The sequence below is a fragment of the Pygocentrus nattereri genome, chromosome 3, assembly GCF_015220715.1.
Source record: "Pygocentrus nattereri isolate fPygNat1 chromosome 3, fPygNat1.pri, whole genome shotgun sequence".
In the NCBI taxonomy this organism is placed as follows: Eukaryota; Metazoa; Chordata; class Actinopteri; order Characiformes; family Serrasalmidae; genus Pygocentrus; species Pygocentrus nattereri.
This window is the reverse complement of record NC_051213.1, coordinates 14649379-14669356: the sequence shown is the minus strand read 5'-3', so window position 1 is coordinate 14669356 and position 19978 is coordinate 14649379. Positions and strand designations below refer to the sequence as shown.

At 40.9% G+C, this 19978-nt stretch overlaps 1 protein-coding gene across 1 annotated transcript in view; it reads right to left on the bottom strand.

The window, feature by feature from the left end:
* Positions 1-4532: 4532 nt before the first annotated feature.
* Positions 4533-19978, bottom strand: part of vopp1 (VOPP1 WW domain binding protein) — a 43484-nt gene continuing 28038 nt past the window's right edge. The window contains exons 3-5 of the mRNA XM_017704201.2: positions 14705-14782; positions 10230-10363; positions 4533-6742 (exon numbers count right to left, since the gene is read on the bottom strand). Of these exons, the coding sequence (XP_017559690.1) occupies positions 6555-6742; positions 10230-10363; positions 14705-14782 (400 nt within the window). The 3' untranslated portion in view covers positions 4533-6554. The remainder of the gene's footprint in view (positions 6743-10229; positions 10364-14704; positions 14783-19978) is intronic.

The following is a 19978-nucleotide window of genomic DNA, read 5'->3' as shown; positions in this document are numbered from 1 at the left end:
TGTTGCTGTAGAAGCCGTGATTGTAACCCTCTTGTTCAATTACAGTGTTTATCAGTCATGTGAATGCTAAGGGTGTTATGAAGGAGAATTATTTCTGATGATTATTTTTGAGTTCATTTTAGTTGGCTGATCAGTTTTATCATGGAAAGCTGCAGTGAGGGCTACATAGGAGCAGCGTAGCTTGTTTGTTGTACTCTGAAGTCAGGTAACATGGACGCTGAGCAAGACTTTATGATGCAATCAGTTGAATCAACAGTTATTTATTTTTCAACATGTTCCTATTGTTACTTAATCACTCAGGTTTAGAGAACCATTTTTGCCAACTGTGTTTGCACACTGTGGAACTAGACCTCTGCATTTAACCCATCCCTGCAGTGAAACACCCACATACATGCACACTAGTGAGCACACTTGCCCGGAGCGGTGGGCAGCCCTATGCACGGTACCCAGGGAGCAATTGGGGGTTAGGTGCCTTGCTCAAGGGCACTTCAGTCACGGACTGTCAGCCAAGGGGATCGAACAGGCGACTTTCCAGTCACAGGGCTGGTTCCACGACTGCCCCGCTGCACTCAATGGTTTAGATATAAACAAAATCATTCAGAGTGGTTTAGGTGGAATGTACATTTCTAGAGGAATTTAGAGTCAGAATTGTTCACCATCATAGTAGTAGGAGCCAGACGTCCGAAGCACTTAACGGCTCTAAAAGCTACATCCCGTTATTACACAAAGTGGTTTTAAATGATGATACCTGAGATGTTGTTTTGTGATAGTTGTTATAAAGTTTTGAGTTGACAGTGTTTACCGTTTACTCGAGTTGAAATGAATGCTTATTACAGAATCTCAGTTATGCTGTTATCTTGGGGGAATTTATGTTTCACCCAAGTTAATTAAATGATCTCTTTCTATATCTGGGTTCAGTCTCTTTTTGAACCTTTTCGCTTTCCGTAATTCCACTGTTTGGCGTTGGCAAAGGGACGTGAATTCGAGGGGGAACTGAATCGGCACAACACCGGCAGCAGCTTTAGTTTAATTCGTTTATTTTGCAGTTTTCTTACCTAATTTTGAAAGGTGACAGAGTGGGCCGAGGACTTCAAGAAGGTCTGTAGCCAAAATGTCGTAGAGCCGTGATTTCAACCAGAACACACACGTGACTTGCAGCAGCTTGAAGAAGAGAGCAAAGGAGAGAGAGAGAGACAGGAGAGAGGAAGAGGGAGACAGAGAGAGTGAGAAGAGAGAAAGAGAAAGGGGGAGACAGAGAAAGAGAAAGAAAGAGAGAGAGAGAGACGCCGAACCCGCCGGAGCAGGAGAACCCAGGGCGAATGGACACCGACAGTGTGAGCAGCAATCGCCGCTCTGCTCATCAGTTTCTGCGGTAGGACGGCGACGTGCAGCTGTGATCCGTCGCCGCTCCTCTGATGAAGAGCGTTACTCACATAAACCGCCGACCACACTAACAACGCCAAAGGCGGGCAGGGCAGGGAGGTACATACAGGACATTGTAAGGAAAGATATTAGACAATCCGCATTATTTTTCTAATTTAGCACGATTTCACCAACATCAGCCTGAGCAATAACATCTTACAGGACTCTTGTAAGTTCACTGGTCATTTTGAATGGCAGATAAAATGGTGATATTTGTAGAATAGACATACGGACGTCTGGTTCCTATTACTGTAGGTTAATGGTGAGCAAGTCTGACTTGGTTAATTTCTCTAGAAAGGCACATTTCACACCAAACTGCTCTGAATGATTTGGTTTACATCTAAACGTTTGGATGATTTAGCAAATTCGGTGGAGTTCCCCTTTAAGAATAACTTCTTTCTGAAGGCTTCCCCAGGCTTCAGTTCAAGCAAACACCAAACAGTTTGTCAGCCTGAATTATTCCGGTCATATTACAGTTCTGAACAGTAGTCCTTGTCTTTAAGACGGTTAAAGTTTTATGATTTTTATTTCTCATAAAAAGGTAAAATTATTGAAAAACACCTATCTATCTATCTATCTATCTATCTATCTATCTATCTATCTATCTATCTATTTACGTATTTACGTTGATGTGTTCCTGATGTCTATAAGATGAAGGCAGTTAGTCAAAAATGCTAAAGTCTGTTCTGTGTAATACAGTAAACAAGGTTTTTTCACAGAACATTCTCAAAATGCTGTCCAAGAAAAGATAGTTCACTTAATCCTTTATGGGAGCTGCATAGGATTTTGCTAAACCTCTTATAAAAGAAACATTCAAGCCTTTATTCCAAAGATGTCCTGAAAGAGCTGCTTGGAGTCTGAACTCATATTACTTCATATTACGGCATATTCCCTAATGGAAGACTCTCTGTTCAAATCTATTTGACTGCTCACCGTATCTTGTCTTCTGTATTGTCTTTAAAGAAATGGCCATCATATAGACCAGCTTATGTAACTCACCTTCTGAGTGTGCGGTTCCAGCTAGTAGAGCATCATTGTGTTATTTACTGGGATGGAGGTCAGTTGGCCTCTGGCTGGTGTGGTGCTTATGTAAAGTCTAATTACACCCACCTATCACTGAAGCATTAAAACAGCCACGGCCTTGAGGTATATGGGGAGTTCTGGGAAGTAAGAGGCTTTGAGTTATGTGCTCAGTTAAATGACTCATCCAAGATTGTTAGCCTGGGAGAAACTCAGGAAAAGCACAAGCTATCTTTAATTGAAGCCTGGAGTAATGCTTAACTACAGAAAACATGTCTCCAGTGATAGTTGGGAAGACCGTTAATTCTGAGAAATGATTCCACAAACAGAGACTCTGTTTACACTATATATTCTTTAAAGTATGCGACACAAATATTGATCATTTTTTCCCCAGGAGCTTAAAACAGCACTGTAAAACAGACTGTTTAGTGGCAACATAGCAGTTAATATGGCCGTATTACAATCGTTTGTCTTCCATTTACAACTTGTACGATGCTTTAAATAGCCTGGACTGTTTAAGGTCATTCCTAAACAGCTCTCATGAAGAATAATGCGGTGCTCAGTGTTTAGATATGGATCCAGACTGATTACAGTCAGGCCCTGCCTTTACTATTGGACATGTACATATTACAGATTTTAATACTGAAGCATCATGTTTGCAGTTCACACATGCTCCTCTGCTTTTCTGCATTTCAGACTTGGTGAGTGTGGAAACTTCAGAAAAGGTGCTCTACTTTCTAATGAGATTTGTAAAATGTAGCCAAGAACCGATTTAATTTTCCAGGAATATTAAGAGTTGACCTGGCTGCATCCTTTGCAGAATTGAGAAGATGGGTAAAGCAGATGGATCCAATTAGCGTAATGATCATGTAGTACATTTAATTAGCCATATTGCCACATTACCACTGTGGGGTAAATTATGATGAACTGAAGGTGAGTCAATCTGTGACAGAACCAGTAATGTTTGTTTTGGTAGCTAAAGTGAAGAGTCTTGTGTCCACAGCTGCTCACGTATTGACTGAGACAAAGCACAAAACTGACTATACCATAGTCCTTAAGTAAAACCTGTTAAATGTACAAGTAGAAAACTGCTTTTCTCTCTGTCCACAGCGTGTGAAAAAACAGATGTTATTCAAGCCTAATGTAGTGTAGTCTTAAAGGGCCCATCACTTTTTTAAATCAAAATCGTTGATGTAGCACAAAACACAGTTGACCACACTCTCCAGTCCATACAGCCCACATACAGAAACTCAACTGCAACAATAGCCCTTTTGGAATGAACTGTTTTTGTGACGTTGCAAAAACCAAATCATAACATGCATATGCAGCAGTTTAGCTCTGCCCACTGACTGAATTTATGAGAAGTGTTTCAGCCCAGACCAGTTTTTAAATGAGGCACAATGTAGGGCAGCCAATCAGAACAGAGCCCATTTACATATATTGGCCTTAAAGGACAAATCCACCAAAGTTTCTGTATAATTCAGTGGTTAAAATGTAAACAAAGTCAGAGTGGTTTGATGTGAGATGGGTCATTCAATGGTCAGATTGTCAGATTTTTTTATTTATTTTTTTTAAACGGTGGAAGTGATAGAAACCAGTGGTCACCATGTCTACAACAAAACTATAGCCGTTTTATTTACTATTCACTATCTTGGGGACTATTTTGCCTAAAACATATGTTTTAAGTGCAAATCTAGTAATCTCATATAGTTAAAACTATTGTAAAACAATGTTTCAAACAACAGGCAGTGTATTCATAACCATTTTATATCACAACTTTCTGTGAGGTAGTTTTTAGACTCTTGTGACATTTGGTTCCCATCACCATCACTGTGAAAAATTAGGACATGGTAAGTTTCTCGAGAACAAAGCATCGCACATCAAACTACCCCGAATGACTTTGTTCACGTCTTAACCATTTAACTGAGCAGAAATTTTGAAAACATTTCAGAGGAATTCCCCTTTAAAGGTACAGTTGCAAAAACAGCCTACTTAATTCTAACAGGTCAGGTCAGAATACGCTCATTTAAAAAAATATATTTTTGTACATAAAACCAAAAAATAAAATCATCCAAGAAAAATGTACGCTATGGGGAGAATGAGAGGGAGGTTTATTACTGTATTCATGATGAACTGGTGTCCTCTGACATCGAGTTACATTATTTCATAGATACTGACATTTCAATGACTGTTTACTGGATACAACATGACAGTTAACATCAGAATTGTCATATTTTGAAGTACAGTGTTCTGTCCATCATTATTTTAGACAAAGGACGGAAAGCTAAGTCGACCTCACTGTCATTGCTGAAGTCAAGAGAAACACTCATTGTCACTTTTCCAGTTATTACATGTGTTTCTAGCCAAATCTGATACACTGGTACCATAATTAGAGCAAAGCACCAACCAACTATAACACCTAAACAAATCATACTCATAGCAAACTGACCCTGTCTTTCATTTGCATAGAATAGCCATGAACATAAGTTTACATAATCAACATGGGCAAAACTAGCATACAATGCACTGATCAAAACTTTAATTTCCAGATTTCAGTCCTAACACAGATGCTACTCATCATTAAACATTTCTAAAACACATTTACTCATGCTAGCACTTTTGAAATCTCTCCTCCAAAACACTCAAAGAACTCCTGAACTGTGCTACTTAGGATTTACTGGGCTAGAAACATTCAGTTGGCCTCAGGCTCATCATTAAATTGAAATGTTAATATTAAACCAGCTTGCAGCATCCAAATGGCTTGCTATTAAATGCTAAGCATCTTCTTGGCATGCTTGTCTCCTCATGGTAGCTGTTGTTAAAGAAAGGTGACGTGTTACTGTGAAAAGAGCCCAATAATTGAATGCAGTTTTTAGCTGTGGTTCTGTGTAGGGCTGCTGCATTTTTCTCCAAAACATTCTGGGGAATCTTCTTCATTTAGAGGCAGGTATGTCAGACAACTCAGTTTATTCTAGGTCTTGCCTAAATCCAACAGAAATGTGCTACTGAGTGAATGACATCTTTCGCTCCAAATAAGTCTCAAAAAACAAACAGCCTGCTAGAAGTCCTGAACGCACTAGGATTAATTCAACCTGCCTTGCAGAGACCAATGATTAAAACAGAAGTAACAATATTTATTTTTAATGGCTCAAATTTTATTCCAGGTTGTCTGAGTGGCAATGATCTGAATGACATGGGGTCTCCCTGGACCTGTGCTCTGGGCATTTTTCTTCTTCAATGAAACCAACTTGGAATAGACCTCGACTGTGCTTACAAAACTGTGCTTACAAAAATCGGACACCCTGGCGTGTAACAGAGAGGTTTAATCACATGGCTTTGGTGGGAGGGTAGATTAAGAGAGGAGATGTACTTTGTCCTTGATTTCATTTAAAAAGCCACAGCTTGGTTCCTATAACAGCTGCTCGATTGCCTTTTTCTTCTGTAGGAAAACCAAATGCTTGGTTTCAGCACAAGGGTTATTGTTGATGCCAGCAGAGGTCCTCTTTATACCACTGACAGAGTTAAAACACAGTTAAAATGCTCAGTCCATTAGTGGCACAGTGTGTTCCAAGGACAGAGCCTCCATTTGCCAGGCCACCAAATCGCCTGGACGGACCGTGTCAGTGGATTTTAGGGAAGGGGAAGTGTGCTTCAAAGTCAACTTGGACATTTCCTTCCATCAAATCAAATGATTGAGACGAGGTTAGACTTAATGCTGTTTTCTTTTCAGGGTGGTGCAATCAATCACTTGGCTCCTCTCCGTTCCTCCTGTGAAACTTGATTAGGGCTGTTCTGGATCACATGCTGTTCATTCATATTCTGCCATGTCCTCCCTTTCAAAAATGTTCAGTTTCTTCACTTATGTGAAGGGGTCTGATTAAATACATGGCTATGATGCAGCTCTACAATGTTGAACAATGAACAGGGGGGTCAGGGGAGAAACTGATCATGTCCTAAAAGAAGCATACAAATGGAGGGGAAAAAAAATGAAAAATCTCAGTATCCACTACTGGAGGGCCACCTAGGGCGCTGGAGCTGTTGAGCGGTGTAGTATCGTCCCAACTCAAACCAGTGATCTGGTATGGTGCGCCGTGCTGTTGTGTGGCCCAAGCCTACTTTTTCTCAGTGGTCTTGAAGACCTGGTCATAAGAGGGAGGGGGGTGGTTGCAGTAGGATGGCGGCGGTGGGTAGGAGCTCATCATGTGGGCTGTACTGGGCTGGCCTGGGTAAGCAGGGGCTAGAGGCATCGTCATGGCACCACCGGGGTCACCATATCCCTGAATACCAGGCTGCTGAGAGACTGGAGAGGAATAAAAAAAAATTGAGATGTTTTACAGTGGAAAATGCAGTATAACATATAAATGTTAAAAGGTGCAGTAACATGGCATAAAATGTGACCAGAGATCAAAAGCTATCATAGAAAAATAATTAATAAAACAGAATATGTGTAGTTTTCTCACCATGTTTACAAAAGCAAAAAATATTGAATAAAAGACTGAACAAAATGTACAGAAAGGCACTTGTATACTCCCCAAAGGGGAACCTTTCTTTTGACTTATGATACTCTTGTGCCTTACAGCTGACTTTATTACATTTCAAGTGGGTCATATATTTCCATTTGGCAGTTTTCATCTGCATTATAAGCTCTCTGTTGCTGACGCAGAGCTAACAGTGCACTCAGACTGATGAGAAAAGAAAAGAGAAGGTGCTGAGGAACAACCACAGGGTGTCACTACACGCAAATCACTTCAATGCTCTACTGCCAAACTAACCACATAAAACCAGAAATAAAAAGCAGGATTATGTGGTCTAAATCTCCTAATACTGTCATTAAAAATGAACAGTATGCCAAGTGTTTATGTTGTTCTGCTTATTATTCTAATGACAAAGAAGCAGTCAGGAATATTCACTGAAGGAGGACATAAAACTGCAGCTGTTCGCTCAATAGAAAAGCCAAATGCTAATCCTGAATGCGCCCTGAAAACATCCATGTCTGGTAATTGGCTGATCTGTCCTGAATGAATGTAATTCTACTCTATGATTAGTGGAAAAATAAGCACTGTGGTCTTTTCAAGTTTCATGCTCCCTGCAGAACAAAGCTTCAACAATCCAACTCAAGGAACAAAATTAGGCATTTCTCTGCATTATTTAAATGCTCAATTCAATTTTCCACATGAGTGACTGAGATAATGACAAGTCCGTTTAATTTTCCTCTGTTCTGTTAGTGAAGTTTTAAAAGCCATGGAAAGACAGTGACCTACTTTTGCTTCTGAACCGTATGAAAAAGGTTTAAAAAAAAAAAAAAAAGGTATGTCATTGACCTAATGCTTTAAAAGAGACTTTTCTGATCCCTCTGTCTTAACATGTGACTTCCTGCACAGTACAGCTGCCTTCCTATTTGACATTGTAATCATTTATCCAATAGTTATTTTCAGTGAGCTTGAGTTGTTACAGATATAAAATGTAATAATACTCCATTAAAACAAAATAAATGTGGTACCAACTGTATTAAAGTAGTACATAGGGATAAAATTGCATTAGTACAATGTGATACATTGATTTGTAACTGGCAATTCTGTAATGTTTAAACTGATAACTGGTCATAATATAATAATATTCAATAAACTGCTGTGTGCTGTATTCAACCAAAATAAAATTCTAAGGCTTTTTTCAATTGTAAAAATTAAAAATTGGTGACATTTGAGAATTCAAGATGCCTTGAATCTTTTCAGATTCTGATTAAGAGATTTGCACAATAGAACCTACTAGTTCTCTTCTATGTGATAACGTATGGATCCATTTCTGATACACTTGGCAAACCTGTGGAAATGTCACAGTATAATTTTAGCACATTGGCTCTGAGATATTTTTACAGTTATGAACACTGGAGAGTGAGTTTGCCCCACTAAAATAAGGTCATTATGCCAAGATCCGTCTTTGTGATCTCTCTTGAAGAACAGGCACAGAATAGTAACTGAAAAAGGTACAGCTAACAAACAGCATATGTAGCTGTGCCATCACAGAAGTCTGTTGTTCTATTTGCTTCACCTGTTCAGGGCAGCAGGAAGTTGGTGGAGCCACATGCTGGTGCCGTATCTGTTTACAGTCACACAAGCGTTATCTGAGATTGTCTTTTTTTGTGTGTATGGATGAACGGAGATGGAGAAAAGGAAGAGGAAGGATAGTAGTAGCAGGATGTGGCTGAGGAAAAGATGAAAATATCTCATCCCTGTAGCTCTCTGGACCTCAGAGTATAGAACTAATAATAAGCCTCTTGCAGTGTTTGAGCTGTTTACCCTTTGTCCACCTCTACCTTATGAGGGGTTAGAAAATGACAAGATAGTGTGATGAATAGGAGCTTAGATGACAGGAATTCTGCCATCTGAACTCAAAACTGGGTGTGTTGAGATATACAGGCATGTCCTGTGACAGTCTGCTGCCACTACACATTGAGTTGCCAGTTTATTAGGCACTTTGTAGATACATTTTATCAAGTTTGCTTACCATAGGGGTGCACTTTGTAGGTTTACAATTACTTACTGTAATACATTGCTGCATAGTAGTTAAGCCAGTCTTTAGCCCAGGGCTGCCCAAAGTGTGGCCTGTGACTCAAAGTTGGCCCAAAAAGATGTTTGGTTTGGCCCAGCAGAAAGTTACCCTAAGCCTTTTCCCTCACACAATTAGAGAACATTATTTTTTCCTTTTATAACTTATTAAACTCTGATTATCCATTTAAATCTGTCTTTTTGTGTGTTGTTTTGTCTTTCTGGCCCACCATAAACATTGCACTTTGAGCTCCAAGACAAAATGTCTTTGTACCCCTGCTCCAGGCTGCCCGTCAACGGAAAAGTAGGGCCACCATTGTGCATAAGAACAGAAGAGCTACAGTTAGTAACTGTAAATTACAAAGTGCAACTATTTGTCAGGTATGTCAAAAAAAAAAGAAAGATCAAGGTCAAGAAGATCAAGTAGACCTCTCAACCAAGTATATAATGGATACCTTACTTCCAGAGTCTCCATGCAATATACACACAACTACCTAGTATCCAATTCAAAATGTATTTATATAGTGCTTTTTGCAACGAGTGTTGTCACAAAGCAGCACTACAGAAAATCAGAAAGTCCAAGCCCCAAATACACAAGCCAAGGGCAACAATGGCAAGGAAAGACTCCCTGACAGCAAGAAAAAGGAACCTTGAGAGAAACGGAGACTCAACAGGGAAACCCTCTGGTCGACACCGGAGTCAAAACAATAACAGACAAGCAATACATAAAAACAATGAAGAGAAAATGAATATATAACAGTAAATGTGGAATAAAATGTGGAAGAAAATAAGTCTGTCATTAGACAGAAGTAGTTAGATTAACCAATGATTATCCATGTCTACTGTTAGTCTATTAGAGTAACTAAAAAACAGAATCATTTCACAGTGAAAATGAGAATTAAATCCATGAAAACCAGTGACTACTACAAGTGAAGAAGGCTATACACAGTCTAATTAAACAAGACCGTGTAGCAAATATAATCAATACATAACAATGTACAATTAGGCACAAAGCCCAGCAATAAATACAATATAGTAAAATGTCAGATAAAGTATCTGATAAAATGGCAGAGTCTGGGTAGAAAGTAGGAGTATCTAATTAACTGTCAACTCAGTGTAGAACACATGATCAAGTATGATCAGGTGTTTGATCAGTCACAACAAAAAATGTCAGACAGACTCATAAGCTATGTAAAGCACTACTAGTTGCACATCATGATGCAACCATGAAGAAAATCTCACCTGGTGTGCTGACAGGCTGTCTGGTGAAAGACACGTTAAAGGCAGGCTCTTCACTGAGAGGAGATGGGTACATGCGTCGGCGAATGAAAAAGCCAGCTCCACAGCAAAAGAGCACGCCCATCATCAGCAGCAACCTATGGAATAGAGGAAGGAATGTTTTAGGAAGTGAAGGAAAAATGATTTTGCATTATCTACTATCCTTGACAAAGTTCCCATTCACTGGGGGTATAATTAAATCTGAAGCTTTTGCAATAATCCAAAATGTGAGTGCTCCTCAGATTAGTCATGTCTTCTTTTTCAGAGTTCATTTTGAAGCCATTGTTAAAGAACATGGCCTTGTTCAAGGTCACCCAGTGACAGCACTCAAGTAATCTGAGTTTAATGGCTGTTGTAAATTAAACATAAGTGCATAAAGAAGAAATGAAGTACTAAAGGAGGACCACACAGCTTAATCATACAGATGGAGCCCACTAGTTAGTCACACTGTTACATTGTACACTCACCGGCCACTTTATTAGTTGCTAGTAAAAGGTTGGACCTACTTTTGCCTTCAGAACTGCCTTAATTCTTCGTGGCACACTTTCAACAAGGTGTTGGAAACATTCCTCAGAGATTCTGGTTGGTTATTTGAGTTACTGTTGCCTTTCTATCATCTCAAACCAGTCTGCCCATTCTCCTCAGACCTCTCACATCAACAAGGCATTTTTGTCCACACAGCTGCCGCTCACTGGATATTTTCTCTTTTTTGGACCATTCTCTGTAAACCCTGAAAATCCCAGTAGATCAGCAGTTTCTGAAATACTCAGACCAGCCCGTCTAGCACCAACAACCATATCATGTTCAAAGTCACTTAAATCACCTTTCTTCCCCATTCTGATGCTCAGTTTGCACTTCAGCAAGTTGTCTTGACCACCTCTACATGCCTAAATGCATTGAGTTGCAGCCATGTGATTGGTTGATTAGCTATTTGTGTTAACAAGCAGTGTATGGCCAGTGAGTCTATGTCCAAAAGTATCCAGCCATCCCTTCTAATTAGTCAATATAGATCATTTTAGGTGCACACATTGCTGATACAGACATCTGCACACGTATAGGTTTATAATCTCCACATTATAAAGCCAAACATGAGCCATCGCCAGTGAGAAGTGTTGGCAAACACCCTATTAACATTCTAGATTAAAAAGACATTGTCAGGTGCCTACACACATTTGGACACATACATTGTGCAGTCTAGGCTGCTGCATGGGCTATATTTCAGCTTGCAGTAGCAGCCTTAGAAGGGTCATGTAGTTGAGGCTAGTAATAGTCATGGCAAGTTAATGTGTAGCTTGAGAGCTTTCGAAAGAGAAGCATTTTCATTTTGAGAGGGCTGCTGCTTTTCTTCTCGATTAGTGGTGTGTTTGGTGGTGCTATCACTGCAGCACTTTTTTGCATAGATGCTATTTTCACATTGTTGGAAACACCTCTGACTGATTTCTCACCAGTAGGCGTTCTAAATTTTTCTTCTTCAATAAAAAAAAAACTAATTCAACTCATTACTACAGAAGAGCAGTAAAATTACTGTTTCTGAATGTTGCCATTGACTTGGCACTGAAGTCTAGGCCGTTGTTATATCACTAGTCTCAGATAGAACATATAGAACGAGCAGAATCAAATTCTTGCCACTTTTCTGATTCCTCTCACCATTCTCCTGAATAATGGCAGCTATACTGACATTACCTCCTTTTGTGCGTGTTTAACGTTCAGGAATGGGGCATTCATAGGAAATGGAAGGAGATGAACCACTGACACAGTCCACACAAACATAATTGAAGAATACTGATCTGCAGGGCACTGTGTATGATACAGCAATGCTCCACACACTGTATTAATCTACTGATCTGACAATCAAAGCCAAGTAGGTTAAAGAGCCCATATTCTAGACTACAAGGTCAAAAGTAAGTGGACACCATTTTAATTATTGAGTTCAGGTGTTTCAGCTGTGCCCATTGCTTACAAGCATACAAAATCAAGCACACAGCCTTACAGTCTCAATAGACAAACACTGGCAGGAGAATGGGTCTTACTGAAGAGCAGTGACTTTAAACATGGCACTATCATAGGATGCTGTCGTTGCCACAAGTTAGTTCATGAAATTTCTGCTCTGCTTGATCTGATTCAACTGTAAGTGCTATTATTGTGAAATGACAACATCTAGGAGCAACAACAGCTCATCCATGAAGTGGCAGACCACACAAACTCACAGAGTGGGGCATTCAGGTGCTGAATAGTGTAAAAATCTTTTGCCTCTGGAAGCAACATCAGCACAAGAACTGTGTGCCAGGAGCATCATGAAGTGGGTTTCCATGGCTAAGCAGCTGAACACAGGCCTATGATCACATTTTACATTTTTTATGAGGTTTTATGTACTAAAACAGTGTGCTTTGCATGCACATACATCACACAGCCATATGGATGCTACAGATTACATGATTTCTGTTTCTGTGTGTAAACAATCAAAATCACAAATGTAATCTGTAGTGTCCATATGCCTGCATGATGTGCATGCACGTGAAGGGGAGTCAGATTTTGCTGGGAGATCCAATTCAGCATAACATTGGCAAAGACAATATCAGAAGAGAAAAAAACATGTCAACTTACAGGGTAAAGTAATATTACAGGATTTTATTACAGGAATTAGCAAACTTTCAATGCTTATTTGGCATACGGTTGACAAAGATGATACAAACATTTTGCCGTCAGATAAATTTACTTCTTTGCATGCTAACCTGAAACAGAACTGTTTCCTATACATATTGCCTTCTGCAAATATTGACAAACCTGATAAACATGAGCAAAACAGGCTATAACATTCTTTATTGGTTGTATTTTGATCTTTCAATTAAAATATTAACATAAATTTAACCTTTATTTGAAGTACAAAGTTTGATAAAAAAAAAAATCTAAATCTTGAAATAAATCATGAAATATTTTTCTAAAGTCTATGTGTTGCACAATTGTTGGCACCCTTTCATTTAGTACTTTGTATTGCTTCACTCTGCAGAGAAAATATGTTTTCTCCTGTAAAGCTTAATGAGACTGGAGAACAGGTGTCAATCAATCTGAGACCCTCCTCCATTCAGAATCTCTCCAGATCTCTCAGATGGTCCACACTTATGCACTCTCCTCTTCAGGTCATCTCACAGGTTTTCTACAGGGTTTAGGTCAGGGGAGTAGGATGGCCGTTGCAAAACCTTGACTCTGTCGTCAGAGAACCATTTTTATGTTAATTTTGAAGTTTGTATATTGGAAAGGTCCAACTACGAGTTTATGCTTCCTATGTGAGGCAGTCAGATTTTGATTCAAGATTTACTGCTATTTGATGTAGTCCATAATACCATGTATTAATACAAGTTGTCCAGGGCCTTTGGAAGAAAAACATCCTCACAACATCTCAGATTTGCCAACATACCCTCAACATAAGTGTGGATGAGGTATTTTTCTGCATGCCTATCTTTGTATCTACACCAAACCCACCTCTGGTGTTTGCTGCCAAAAAGCTCTATTTTAGTCTCATTTGTCTGTAGAATACACTCCCTCTGAAAATTCCAGTAATGCCTGCCAAACTGTAGGTGCTTGGGTTTGTCAGTCCCTGACAGGAAAAGCTTTTTATGGCAACCCTAGTTTGGGAGACATTCTGACCCTAAGACCTAATGTCTGTAATTCTCCAGCTGGGATCCTTGGACATTCTTTTGCTACTTGAATCATCCTCCTTATTGTGCTTTGGCTCAGTATAGACATACATTCTCTTTCTGGCAGATTCTTAACATCTACAGGTTCTTTAACCTTCCTATTATTATTGCCCTGGTAGGAGAAATGGGCATTTTCAACTGTTCAGCTATTTTGTTGTAGGAATTTCTTGATTTCAACCTTCTGTCGCACGGCATGGCTATATTATCTGGTCTTTCTCACAGTGGTGGATGACTAAGGGAATGCCTGTGTGTCACCTCATATTTTACTTATATAAGTAATACGTGACCATTTAAGTATTCCTAATTGTTCAAGTTAACTTTAAAATCTAAAATATTCTCATTTATATCATTAATTTAGATTTTACCCATAAGAATTTTTAAGGCTACCATCAATTGTGATGCATATAGATTTGAGAAATTTTTTTCATGATTCAATTTTTTTTCTTTCAGTCAAATAAAGGTTTGATTTGTATTAAAATTTTGAATAAAAGATCAAAAGGATAAGCAATACAGAGTGTTTTTACAGCCTGTTTGCTCATGTTTAACAGGGGTGGCAATATTTGTGGAGGGCACTGTATGGACTGGAAAGTGAAATTAATGTTTTGAAATTTTAATATTGTTTGTTCATTCCAAAGAGTAAGAAAATATTGGTTTTCAGTGATAAGTAGCCTTTAGGCTGTTTAGTTTAATTAAATTGTGGCACACCTGGAAGGCATGAGAATGGAATGTGAACACAAGTCTTACCAGAAGTACCAGAGCCTCTGGATGGAGAGCGCTCGGACGCAGCAGCGAGTTCCACAGCAGTCCTCATACGAGCGACATCTGTCCACACAAAAGAGATAGAATAAAAATGAGCACAACACTAACATCCAAAACTGTTTCTCAACACGTTCCTCTACAGCATCGTCTATGCAGGGGAAATGAAACAGTGCATTCAGGAGATATATACCCTTAGAAGTCCCTGTTGCTGGATAAGAAAAGAACGCACTTTGATATGAATTATTTCTCACGCGTAGCTTATTGAAACAAGAGAAATTCTGTCCAAAATGAAGGTTTCCCACTTGTTTGTATATAAAATAGGAGATATTTTATTATGATCTGAATCTGATGAAAAGTTGCTGTTGAGCATGCAATCTTCTTTTTCAAAAAGATAAACCATCCTATTCATGTTGTGTATTTTTTGACAGACATCAAAACAAAATGAAAAATGTTTTTAATAAAATGTGAATGTTCCAAATGTAAGCACAAATGCAGAACCTATTATGTAGTTAATTGTGCAATTAAGTAATAACTTTTATATAGGATAGCAAAATGACAGTGATAACACGACTTGAAAGACATAAATATGAACAGTATGATATACTGTATTACTGAATATGACTGAAAATACATCAACAGCACTGTTATACCAATAGAAGAAGTCATAAACAACATAACGATAATAATGACTACTCCCAATAAGGAATCTTTCTGAAAGGACCAGAAATGTTTGAAGTTTTGTCTAATGATATACTGGCTTATTAGAACATAAATATGAAGACACAGCACACAGGTCAGTTATCCTTCCTGAACCCTGTGGCTATCCAATTAAGACCTGTCATGAGAGGCCACCGCTCTTTGCTACCCCCTAAGGCATAGAATGACAAAGCACTCTTCCATGGGTATCCATGGCAATGCCCTAAAACTGAGAACAGTCCAGGCAGAGGGTTATGAATATAAGAAGAGAAGCTCTCTGGTACTCAGGTGTTCATTTGGAAGACCAGGGTCCAAATTACTAGCATAATCTTCCAGCTACAGGCCTATTTCCACCCCTCAAATGAGAGAATCTTCTATTTCTTTGCCTGCATAATTCTCACTAAATGTAAAAATTGTCCACGTAAGGGAAGCTTCAAACACTGTAAGCACAACGTATTTACATATCCTCTAATTCCTATTTTTTTATTTATGTTGATGCAGTGCATTGGATTACACTGTTTCATCTGTTCAAAGCTGAACAGGCATCATCAGTTTTGGTCTTCACAGTTACTGCTGTTGTGCTTTAAAAGAGGCACTGAATGGTCTATTACTGAGCAGTCCAATATACTGGATCTGCATATTTACAGTGGCCCCAAAAAGTATTTGCACAATTGTACCATGCTTTGTATTATGTTAGAAAACAAAACGTCAAACCAAATGATATCTGGTTCTAACAGATGGCATTTTTTTCAAAAAGTGGCAGATGAGTTTCAGATCCTTATCACATATCTCCTTTACATCCAAAAGTTCTGTGTACACTTCAGAGTTCATAATCCCATTGTCCACCATCCTCCACAAAGGGCCTACCATCAGTTGGATGCTGTGTTAATAGCGATTTTCTCTGAAAGAAATCTGTTGTTAAACATTTCATGAATTAACCTAAAAAATTAATGAAAGTTTATCAGTGTTTAAATGGGTGCAGTGTCCAGATATTTTTGGGGGCGTGGTATGTTTTTGTTTTTTATGCATAGGGTTAGGGTGTGATCGAACCACTGTACACTGTGCCATATCAAACATATTTTGCTAAGCAGGCCTGTAGAGTGTAATCGTTTTGCCGACATTTGCGATTAAAAATATTCCATACAGAGCTAAATATTCAGGTGCCCGTATTCTTACATCATTTGTATTGTTATCAGTTTTGATTAATCAGCAAGAAAAACAGATCTACCAACTAGTCAGGGTGAGTCAGCATCAGGAAAGTGTAAATCCCAGTGCCAACAACATCTCAAATTTCTGTGGGGACTGTGCTTCTGGGGGCCTTGTGTGTCATCTTCAGCCAACTCCAGGCAAGCTGAAGCAGAGACAGCAAAGCTACCTGCACACCAGTACTACCTGGTTTAAAGGATCTGTTGAAGATGCCATGAAGGATAAATAATTCAGCGTTTCTCATTTAGGGCTGTGCCCAGCTGGTTTGTGCATCTGATCAGGAATGATAACAAGGCCGCCACTGACTCAGCATGAGCTCCAGCCACTGAAACAAGTAGGCTCCTCTGATCATTCAAAGTGTATGGGGACACTTCGCTCCCCCTTTCCAAAGGAGAGGCCTGTCCGAGCGATTGAGGCTTCATTGCCTCGTCAGCACACCAGCGACCCTGATCAAGTGAAAGGGACACAATTCTTTCCAGGCCAGTAGAGAGGAAAGGGCAGCTGATGGTTACCAAGACAACAGAATAAGGCCCATAGGACTCAAATGCATGTAGACTATTAGAGCCTTAGACAAAGGACATCTGTTGTGAAATACAGTTTATAAAATGTGAAATTATTGCCTGTAACTGCTGTAAGAGAAACTGGAATCTAGTATATCACTTCCCTAAAATCTGTTTATTTTCAAGAAAACATTTGTTATTTATTAGATCCTTAACATGTGCCTACATCACATTATAAGCTACCCAAGTTATGAAAAGAAAGAAAAAAATTAGAATCAGTTTTATTTTGCCAAGCCTACATATAAAAATTGATCTTGGTAAGTGCAAACATATATAACATCCTTAAATAGGCAAGTCAAGTACAGTGTTGGGCCAAAGTCTGTCAGCCTTCATCTACTTAATTTCCAGTAAAGTTATTAATTATCCATCCATCCATCCATCCATCCATCCATCGATCCATCCATCAATCATCTTCCGCTTCTCCGGGGTTCGGGTCCCGGAAAGGGAGGTCGACCTCCCTTTCCCCAGCCACTTCCACTAGCTCCCTGGGAGGGATTCCGAGGCGCTCCCAGGCCAGCTGGGCGATATAGTCACGCCAGCATGTCCTGGGTCTTCCCCGGGGTCTCCTCCCCGGTGGACTTGCCTGTGACACCTCCCAAGGGAGGCGTCCAGGAGGCATCCTAACCAGATGCCCGAACCACCTCAACTGGCTCCTCTCGACGTGGAGAAACAGCGGCTCTTTGACTTTGAGTCCCTCCCGGATGACCGAACTTCTCGCCCTATCTCTAAGGGAGAGTCCAGCCACCCTGCGGAGGAAACTCATTTCGGCCGCTTGTATTCGCGATCTCGTTCTTTCGGTCATTACCCAAAGCTCATGACCATAGGTGAGGGTGGGAACGTAGATCGACCAGTAAATCGAGAGCCTTGCCTTATGGCTCAGCTCTTTCTTTACCACAACAGACCGGTAAAGAGCCCGCATCAGTGCTGACCCAGCACCAATCCGTCTGTCAATCTCCCGCTCCCTTGTACCATCACTCGTGAACAAGACCCCGAGATACTTGAACTCCTCCACTTGAGGCAAGAGCTCATCCCCGACCCAGAGAGGGCTTTCCACCCTTTCCCGCGTGAGAACCATGGCCTCGGATTTGGAGGTACTGATCCTCATCCCGGCCGTTTCACACTCGGCTCCAGTGAAAGCTGAAGTTCACGGCCTGATGTCCCCAATAGGACCACATCATCTGCAAACAGCAGCGATGTGACCCTGAGGTCACCAAACCGGACACCCTCCATCCCCTGACTGCGCCTAGAAATTCTATCCATAAAAATTATGAATAGGATCGGTGACAAAGGGCAGCCCTGGCGGAGTCCAACTCTCACTGGAAAAAAGTCTGACTTACTGCTGGCCATGCGAACCAAACTCCTGCTTTGTTTGTACAGGGCCTGAATGGCTCGTAGCAAAGAGCCATGTACCCCGTACTCCCGAAGCACCTCCCACAGAATACCCCGGGGAACACAGTCGAATGCCTTCTCCAAATCCACAAAGCACATGTGGACTGGTTGGGCAAACTCCCATGAACCCTCCAGAATCCTGGAGAGGGTAAAGAGTTGGTCCAGTGTTCCACGACCAGGGCGGAACCCGCACTGCTCCTCCTGAATCCGAGGTTCGACTATGAGTCGGACTCTCTTCTCCAGTACCCCTGCATAGACCTTGCCAGGGAGGCTGAGGAGTGTGATTCCCCTGTAATTGGAACACACCCTCCGGTCCGCTTTTTTAAAAAGAGGCACCACCACCCCAGTCTGCCAATCCAGTGGCACCACCCCCGATGTCCACGCAATGTTGAAAAGGCGTGTCAGCCAAGACAGCCCCACAACATCCAGAGCCTTGAGGAATTCGGGACGGATCTCATCCACCCCTGGAGCCCTGCCGCCAAGGAGCTTTTTAACTACCTTAGCGACTTCGGCCTCGGTAATGGACAAGCCTATTCCCGTGTCCCCAGACTCTGCCTCCTCACTGGAGGACGTGTTGGTGGGATTGAGAAGGTCCTCAAAGTATTCCTTCCACCGCCCAATGACGTCTTCAGTCGAAGTCAGCAGCACACCATCTCCAATGTAAACAGTGCTAGTGGCACACTGCTTTCCCCTTCTGAGTCGCCTGACGGTTTGCCAGAATCTTTTCGGAGCCGACTTAAAGTCACTTTCCAAGGCCTTACCGAACTCTTCCCACACCCGGGTTTTTGCTTTAGCAACGACTGAAGCCGCAGATCGCTTGGCCTGTCGATACCTGCCAGCTGCCTCTGGTGTCCTACAGGCCAACCATGTCCGGTAGGACTCCTTCTTCAGCTTGACGGCATCTCTCACCTGGGGTGTCCACGACCGGGTTCGAGGATTACCGCCCCAACAGGCACCAACTACCTTGTGACCACAGCTACAGTCAGCCGCTTCAACAATGGAGGAGCGGAACATGGCCCATTCTGAGTCAATGTCCCCCACCTCCCCCGATATCTGGTCAAAGTTCTGACGGAGGTGTGAGTTGAAGATCAATCTGACAGGTTCTTCTGCCAGATGTTCCCAGCAAACCCTCACTATACGTTTGGGTTTGCCTGGTCTGACCGGCATCTTCCCCCACCACCTGATCCAACTCACCACCAGGTGGTGATCAGTTGACAGCTCAGCTCCTCTCTTTACCCGAGTGTCCAATAAACATGGCCGCAAGTCCGCTGACACGACTACAAAGTCAATCATTGAACTGCGGCCTAGGGTGTCCTGGTGCCATGTGCACTTATGGACATCCTTGTGTTCAAACATGGTGTTCGTTATGGACAAACTGTGGTTTGCACAGAAGTCCAAAAACTGAACA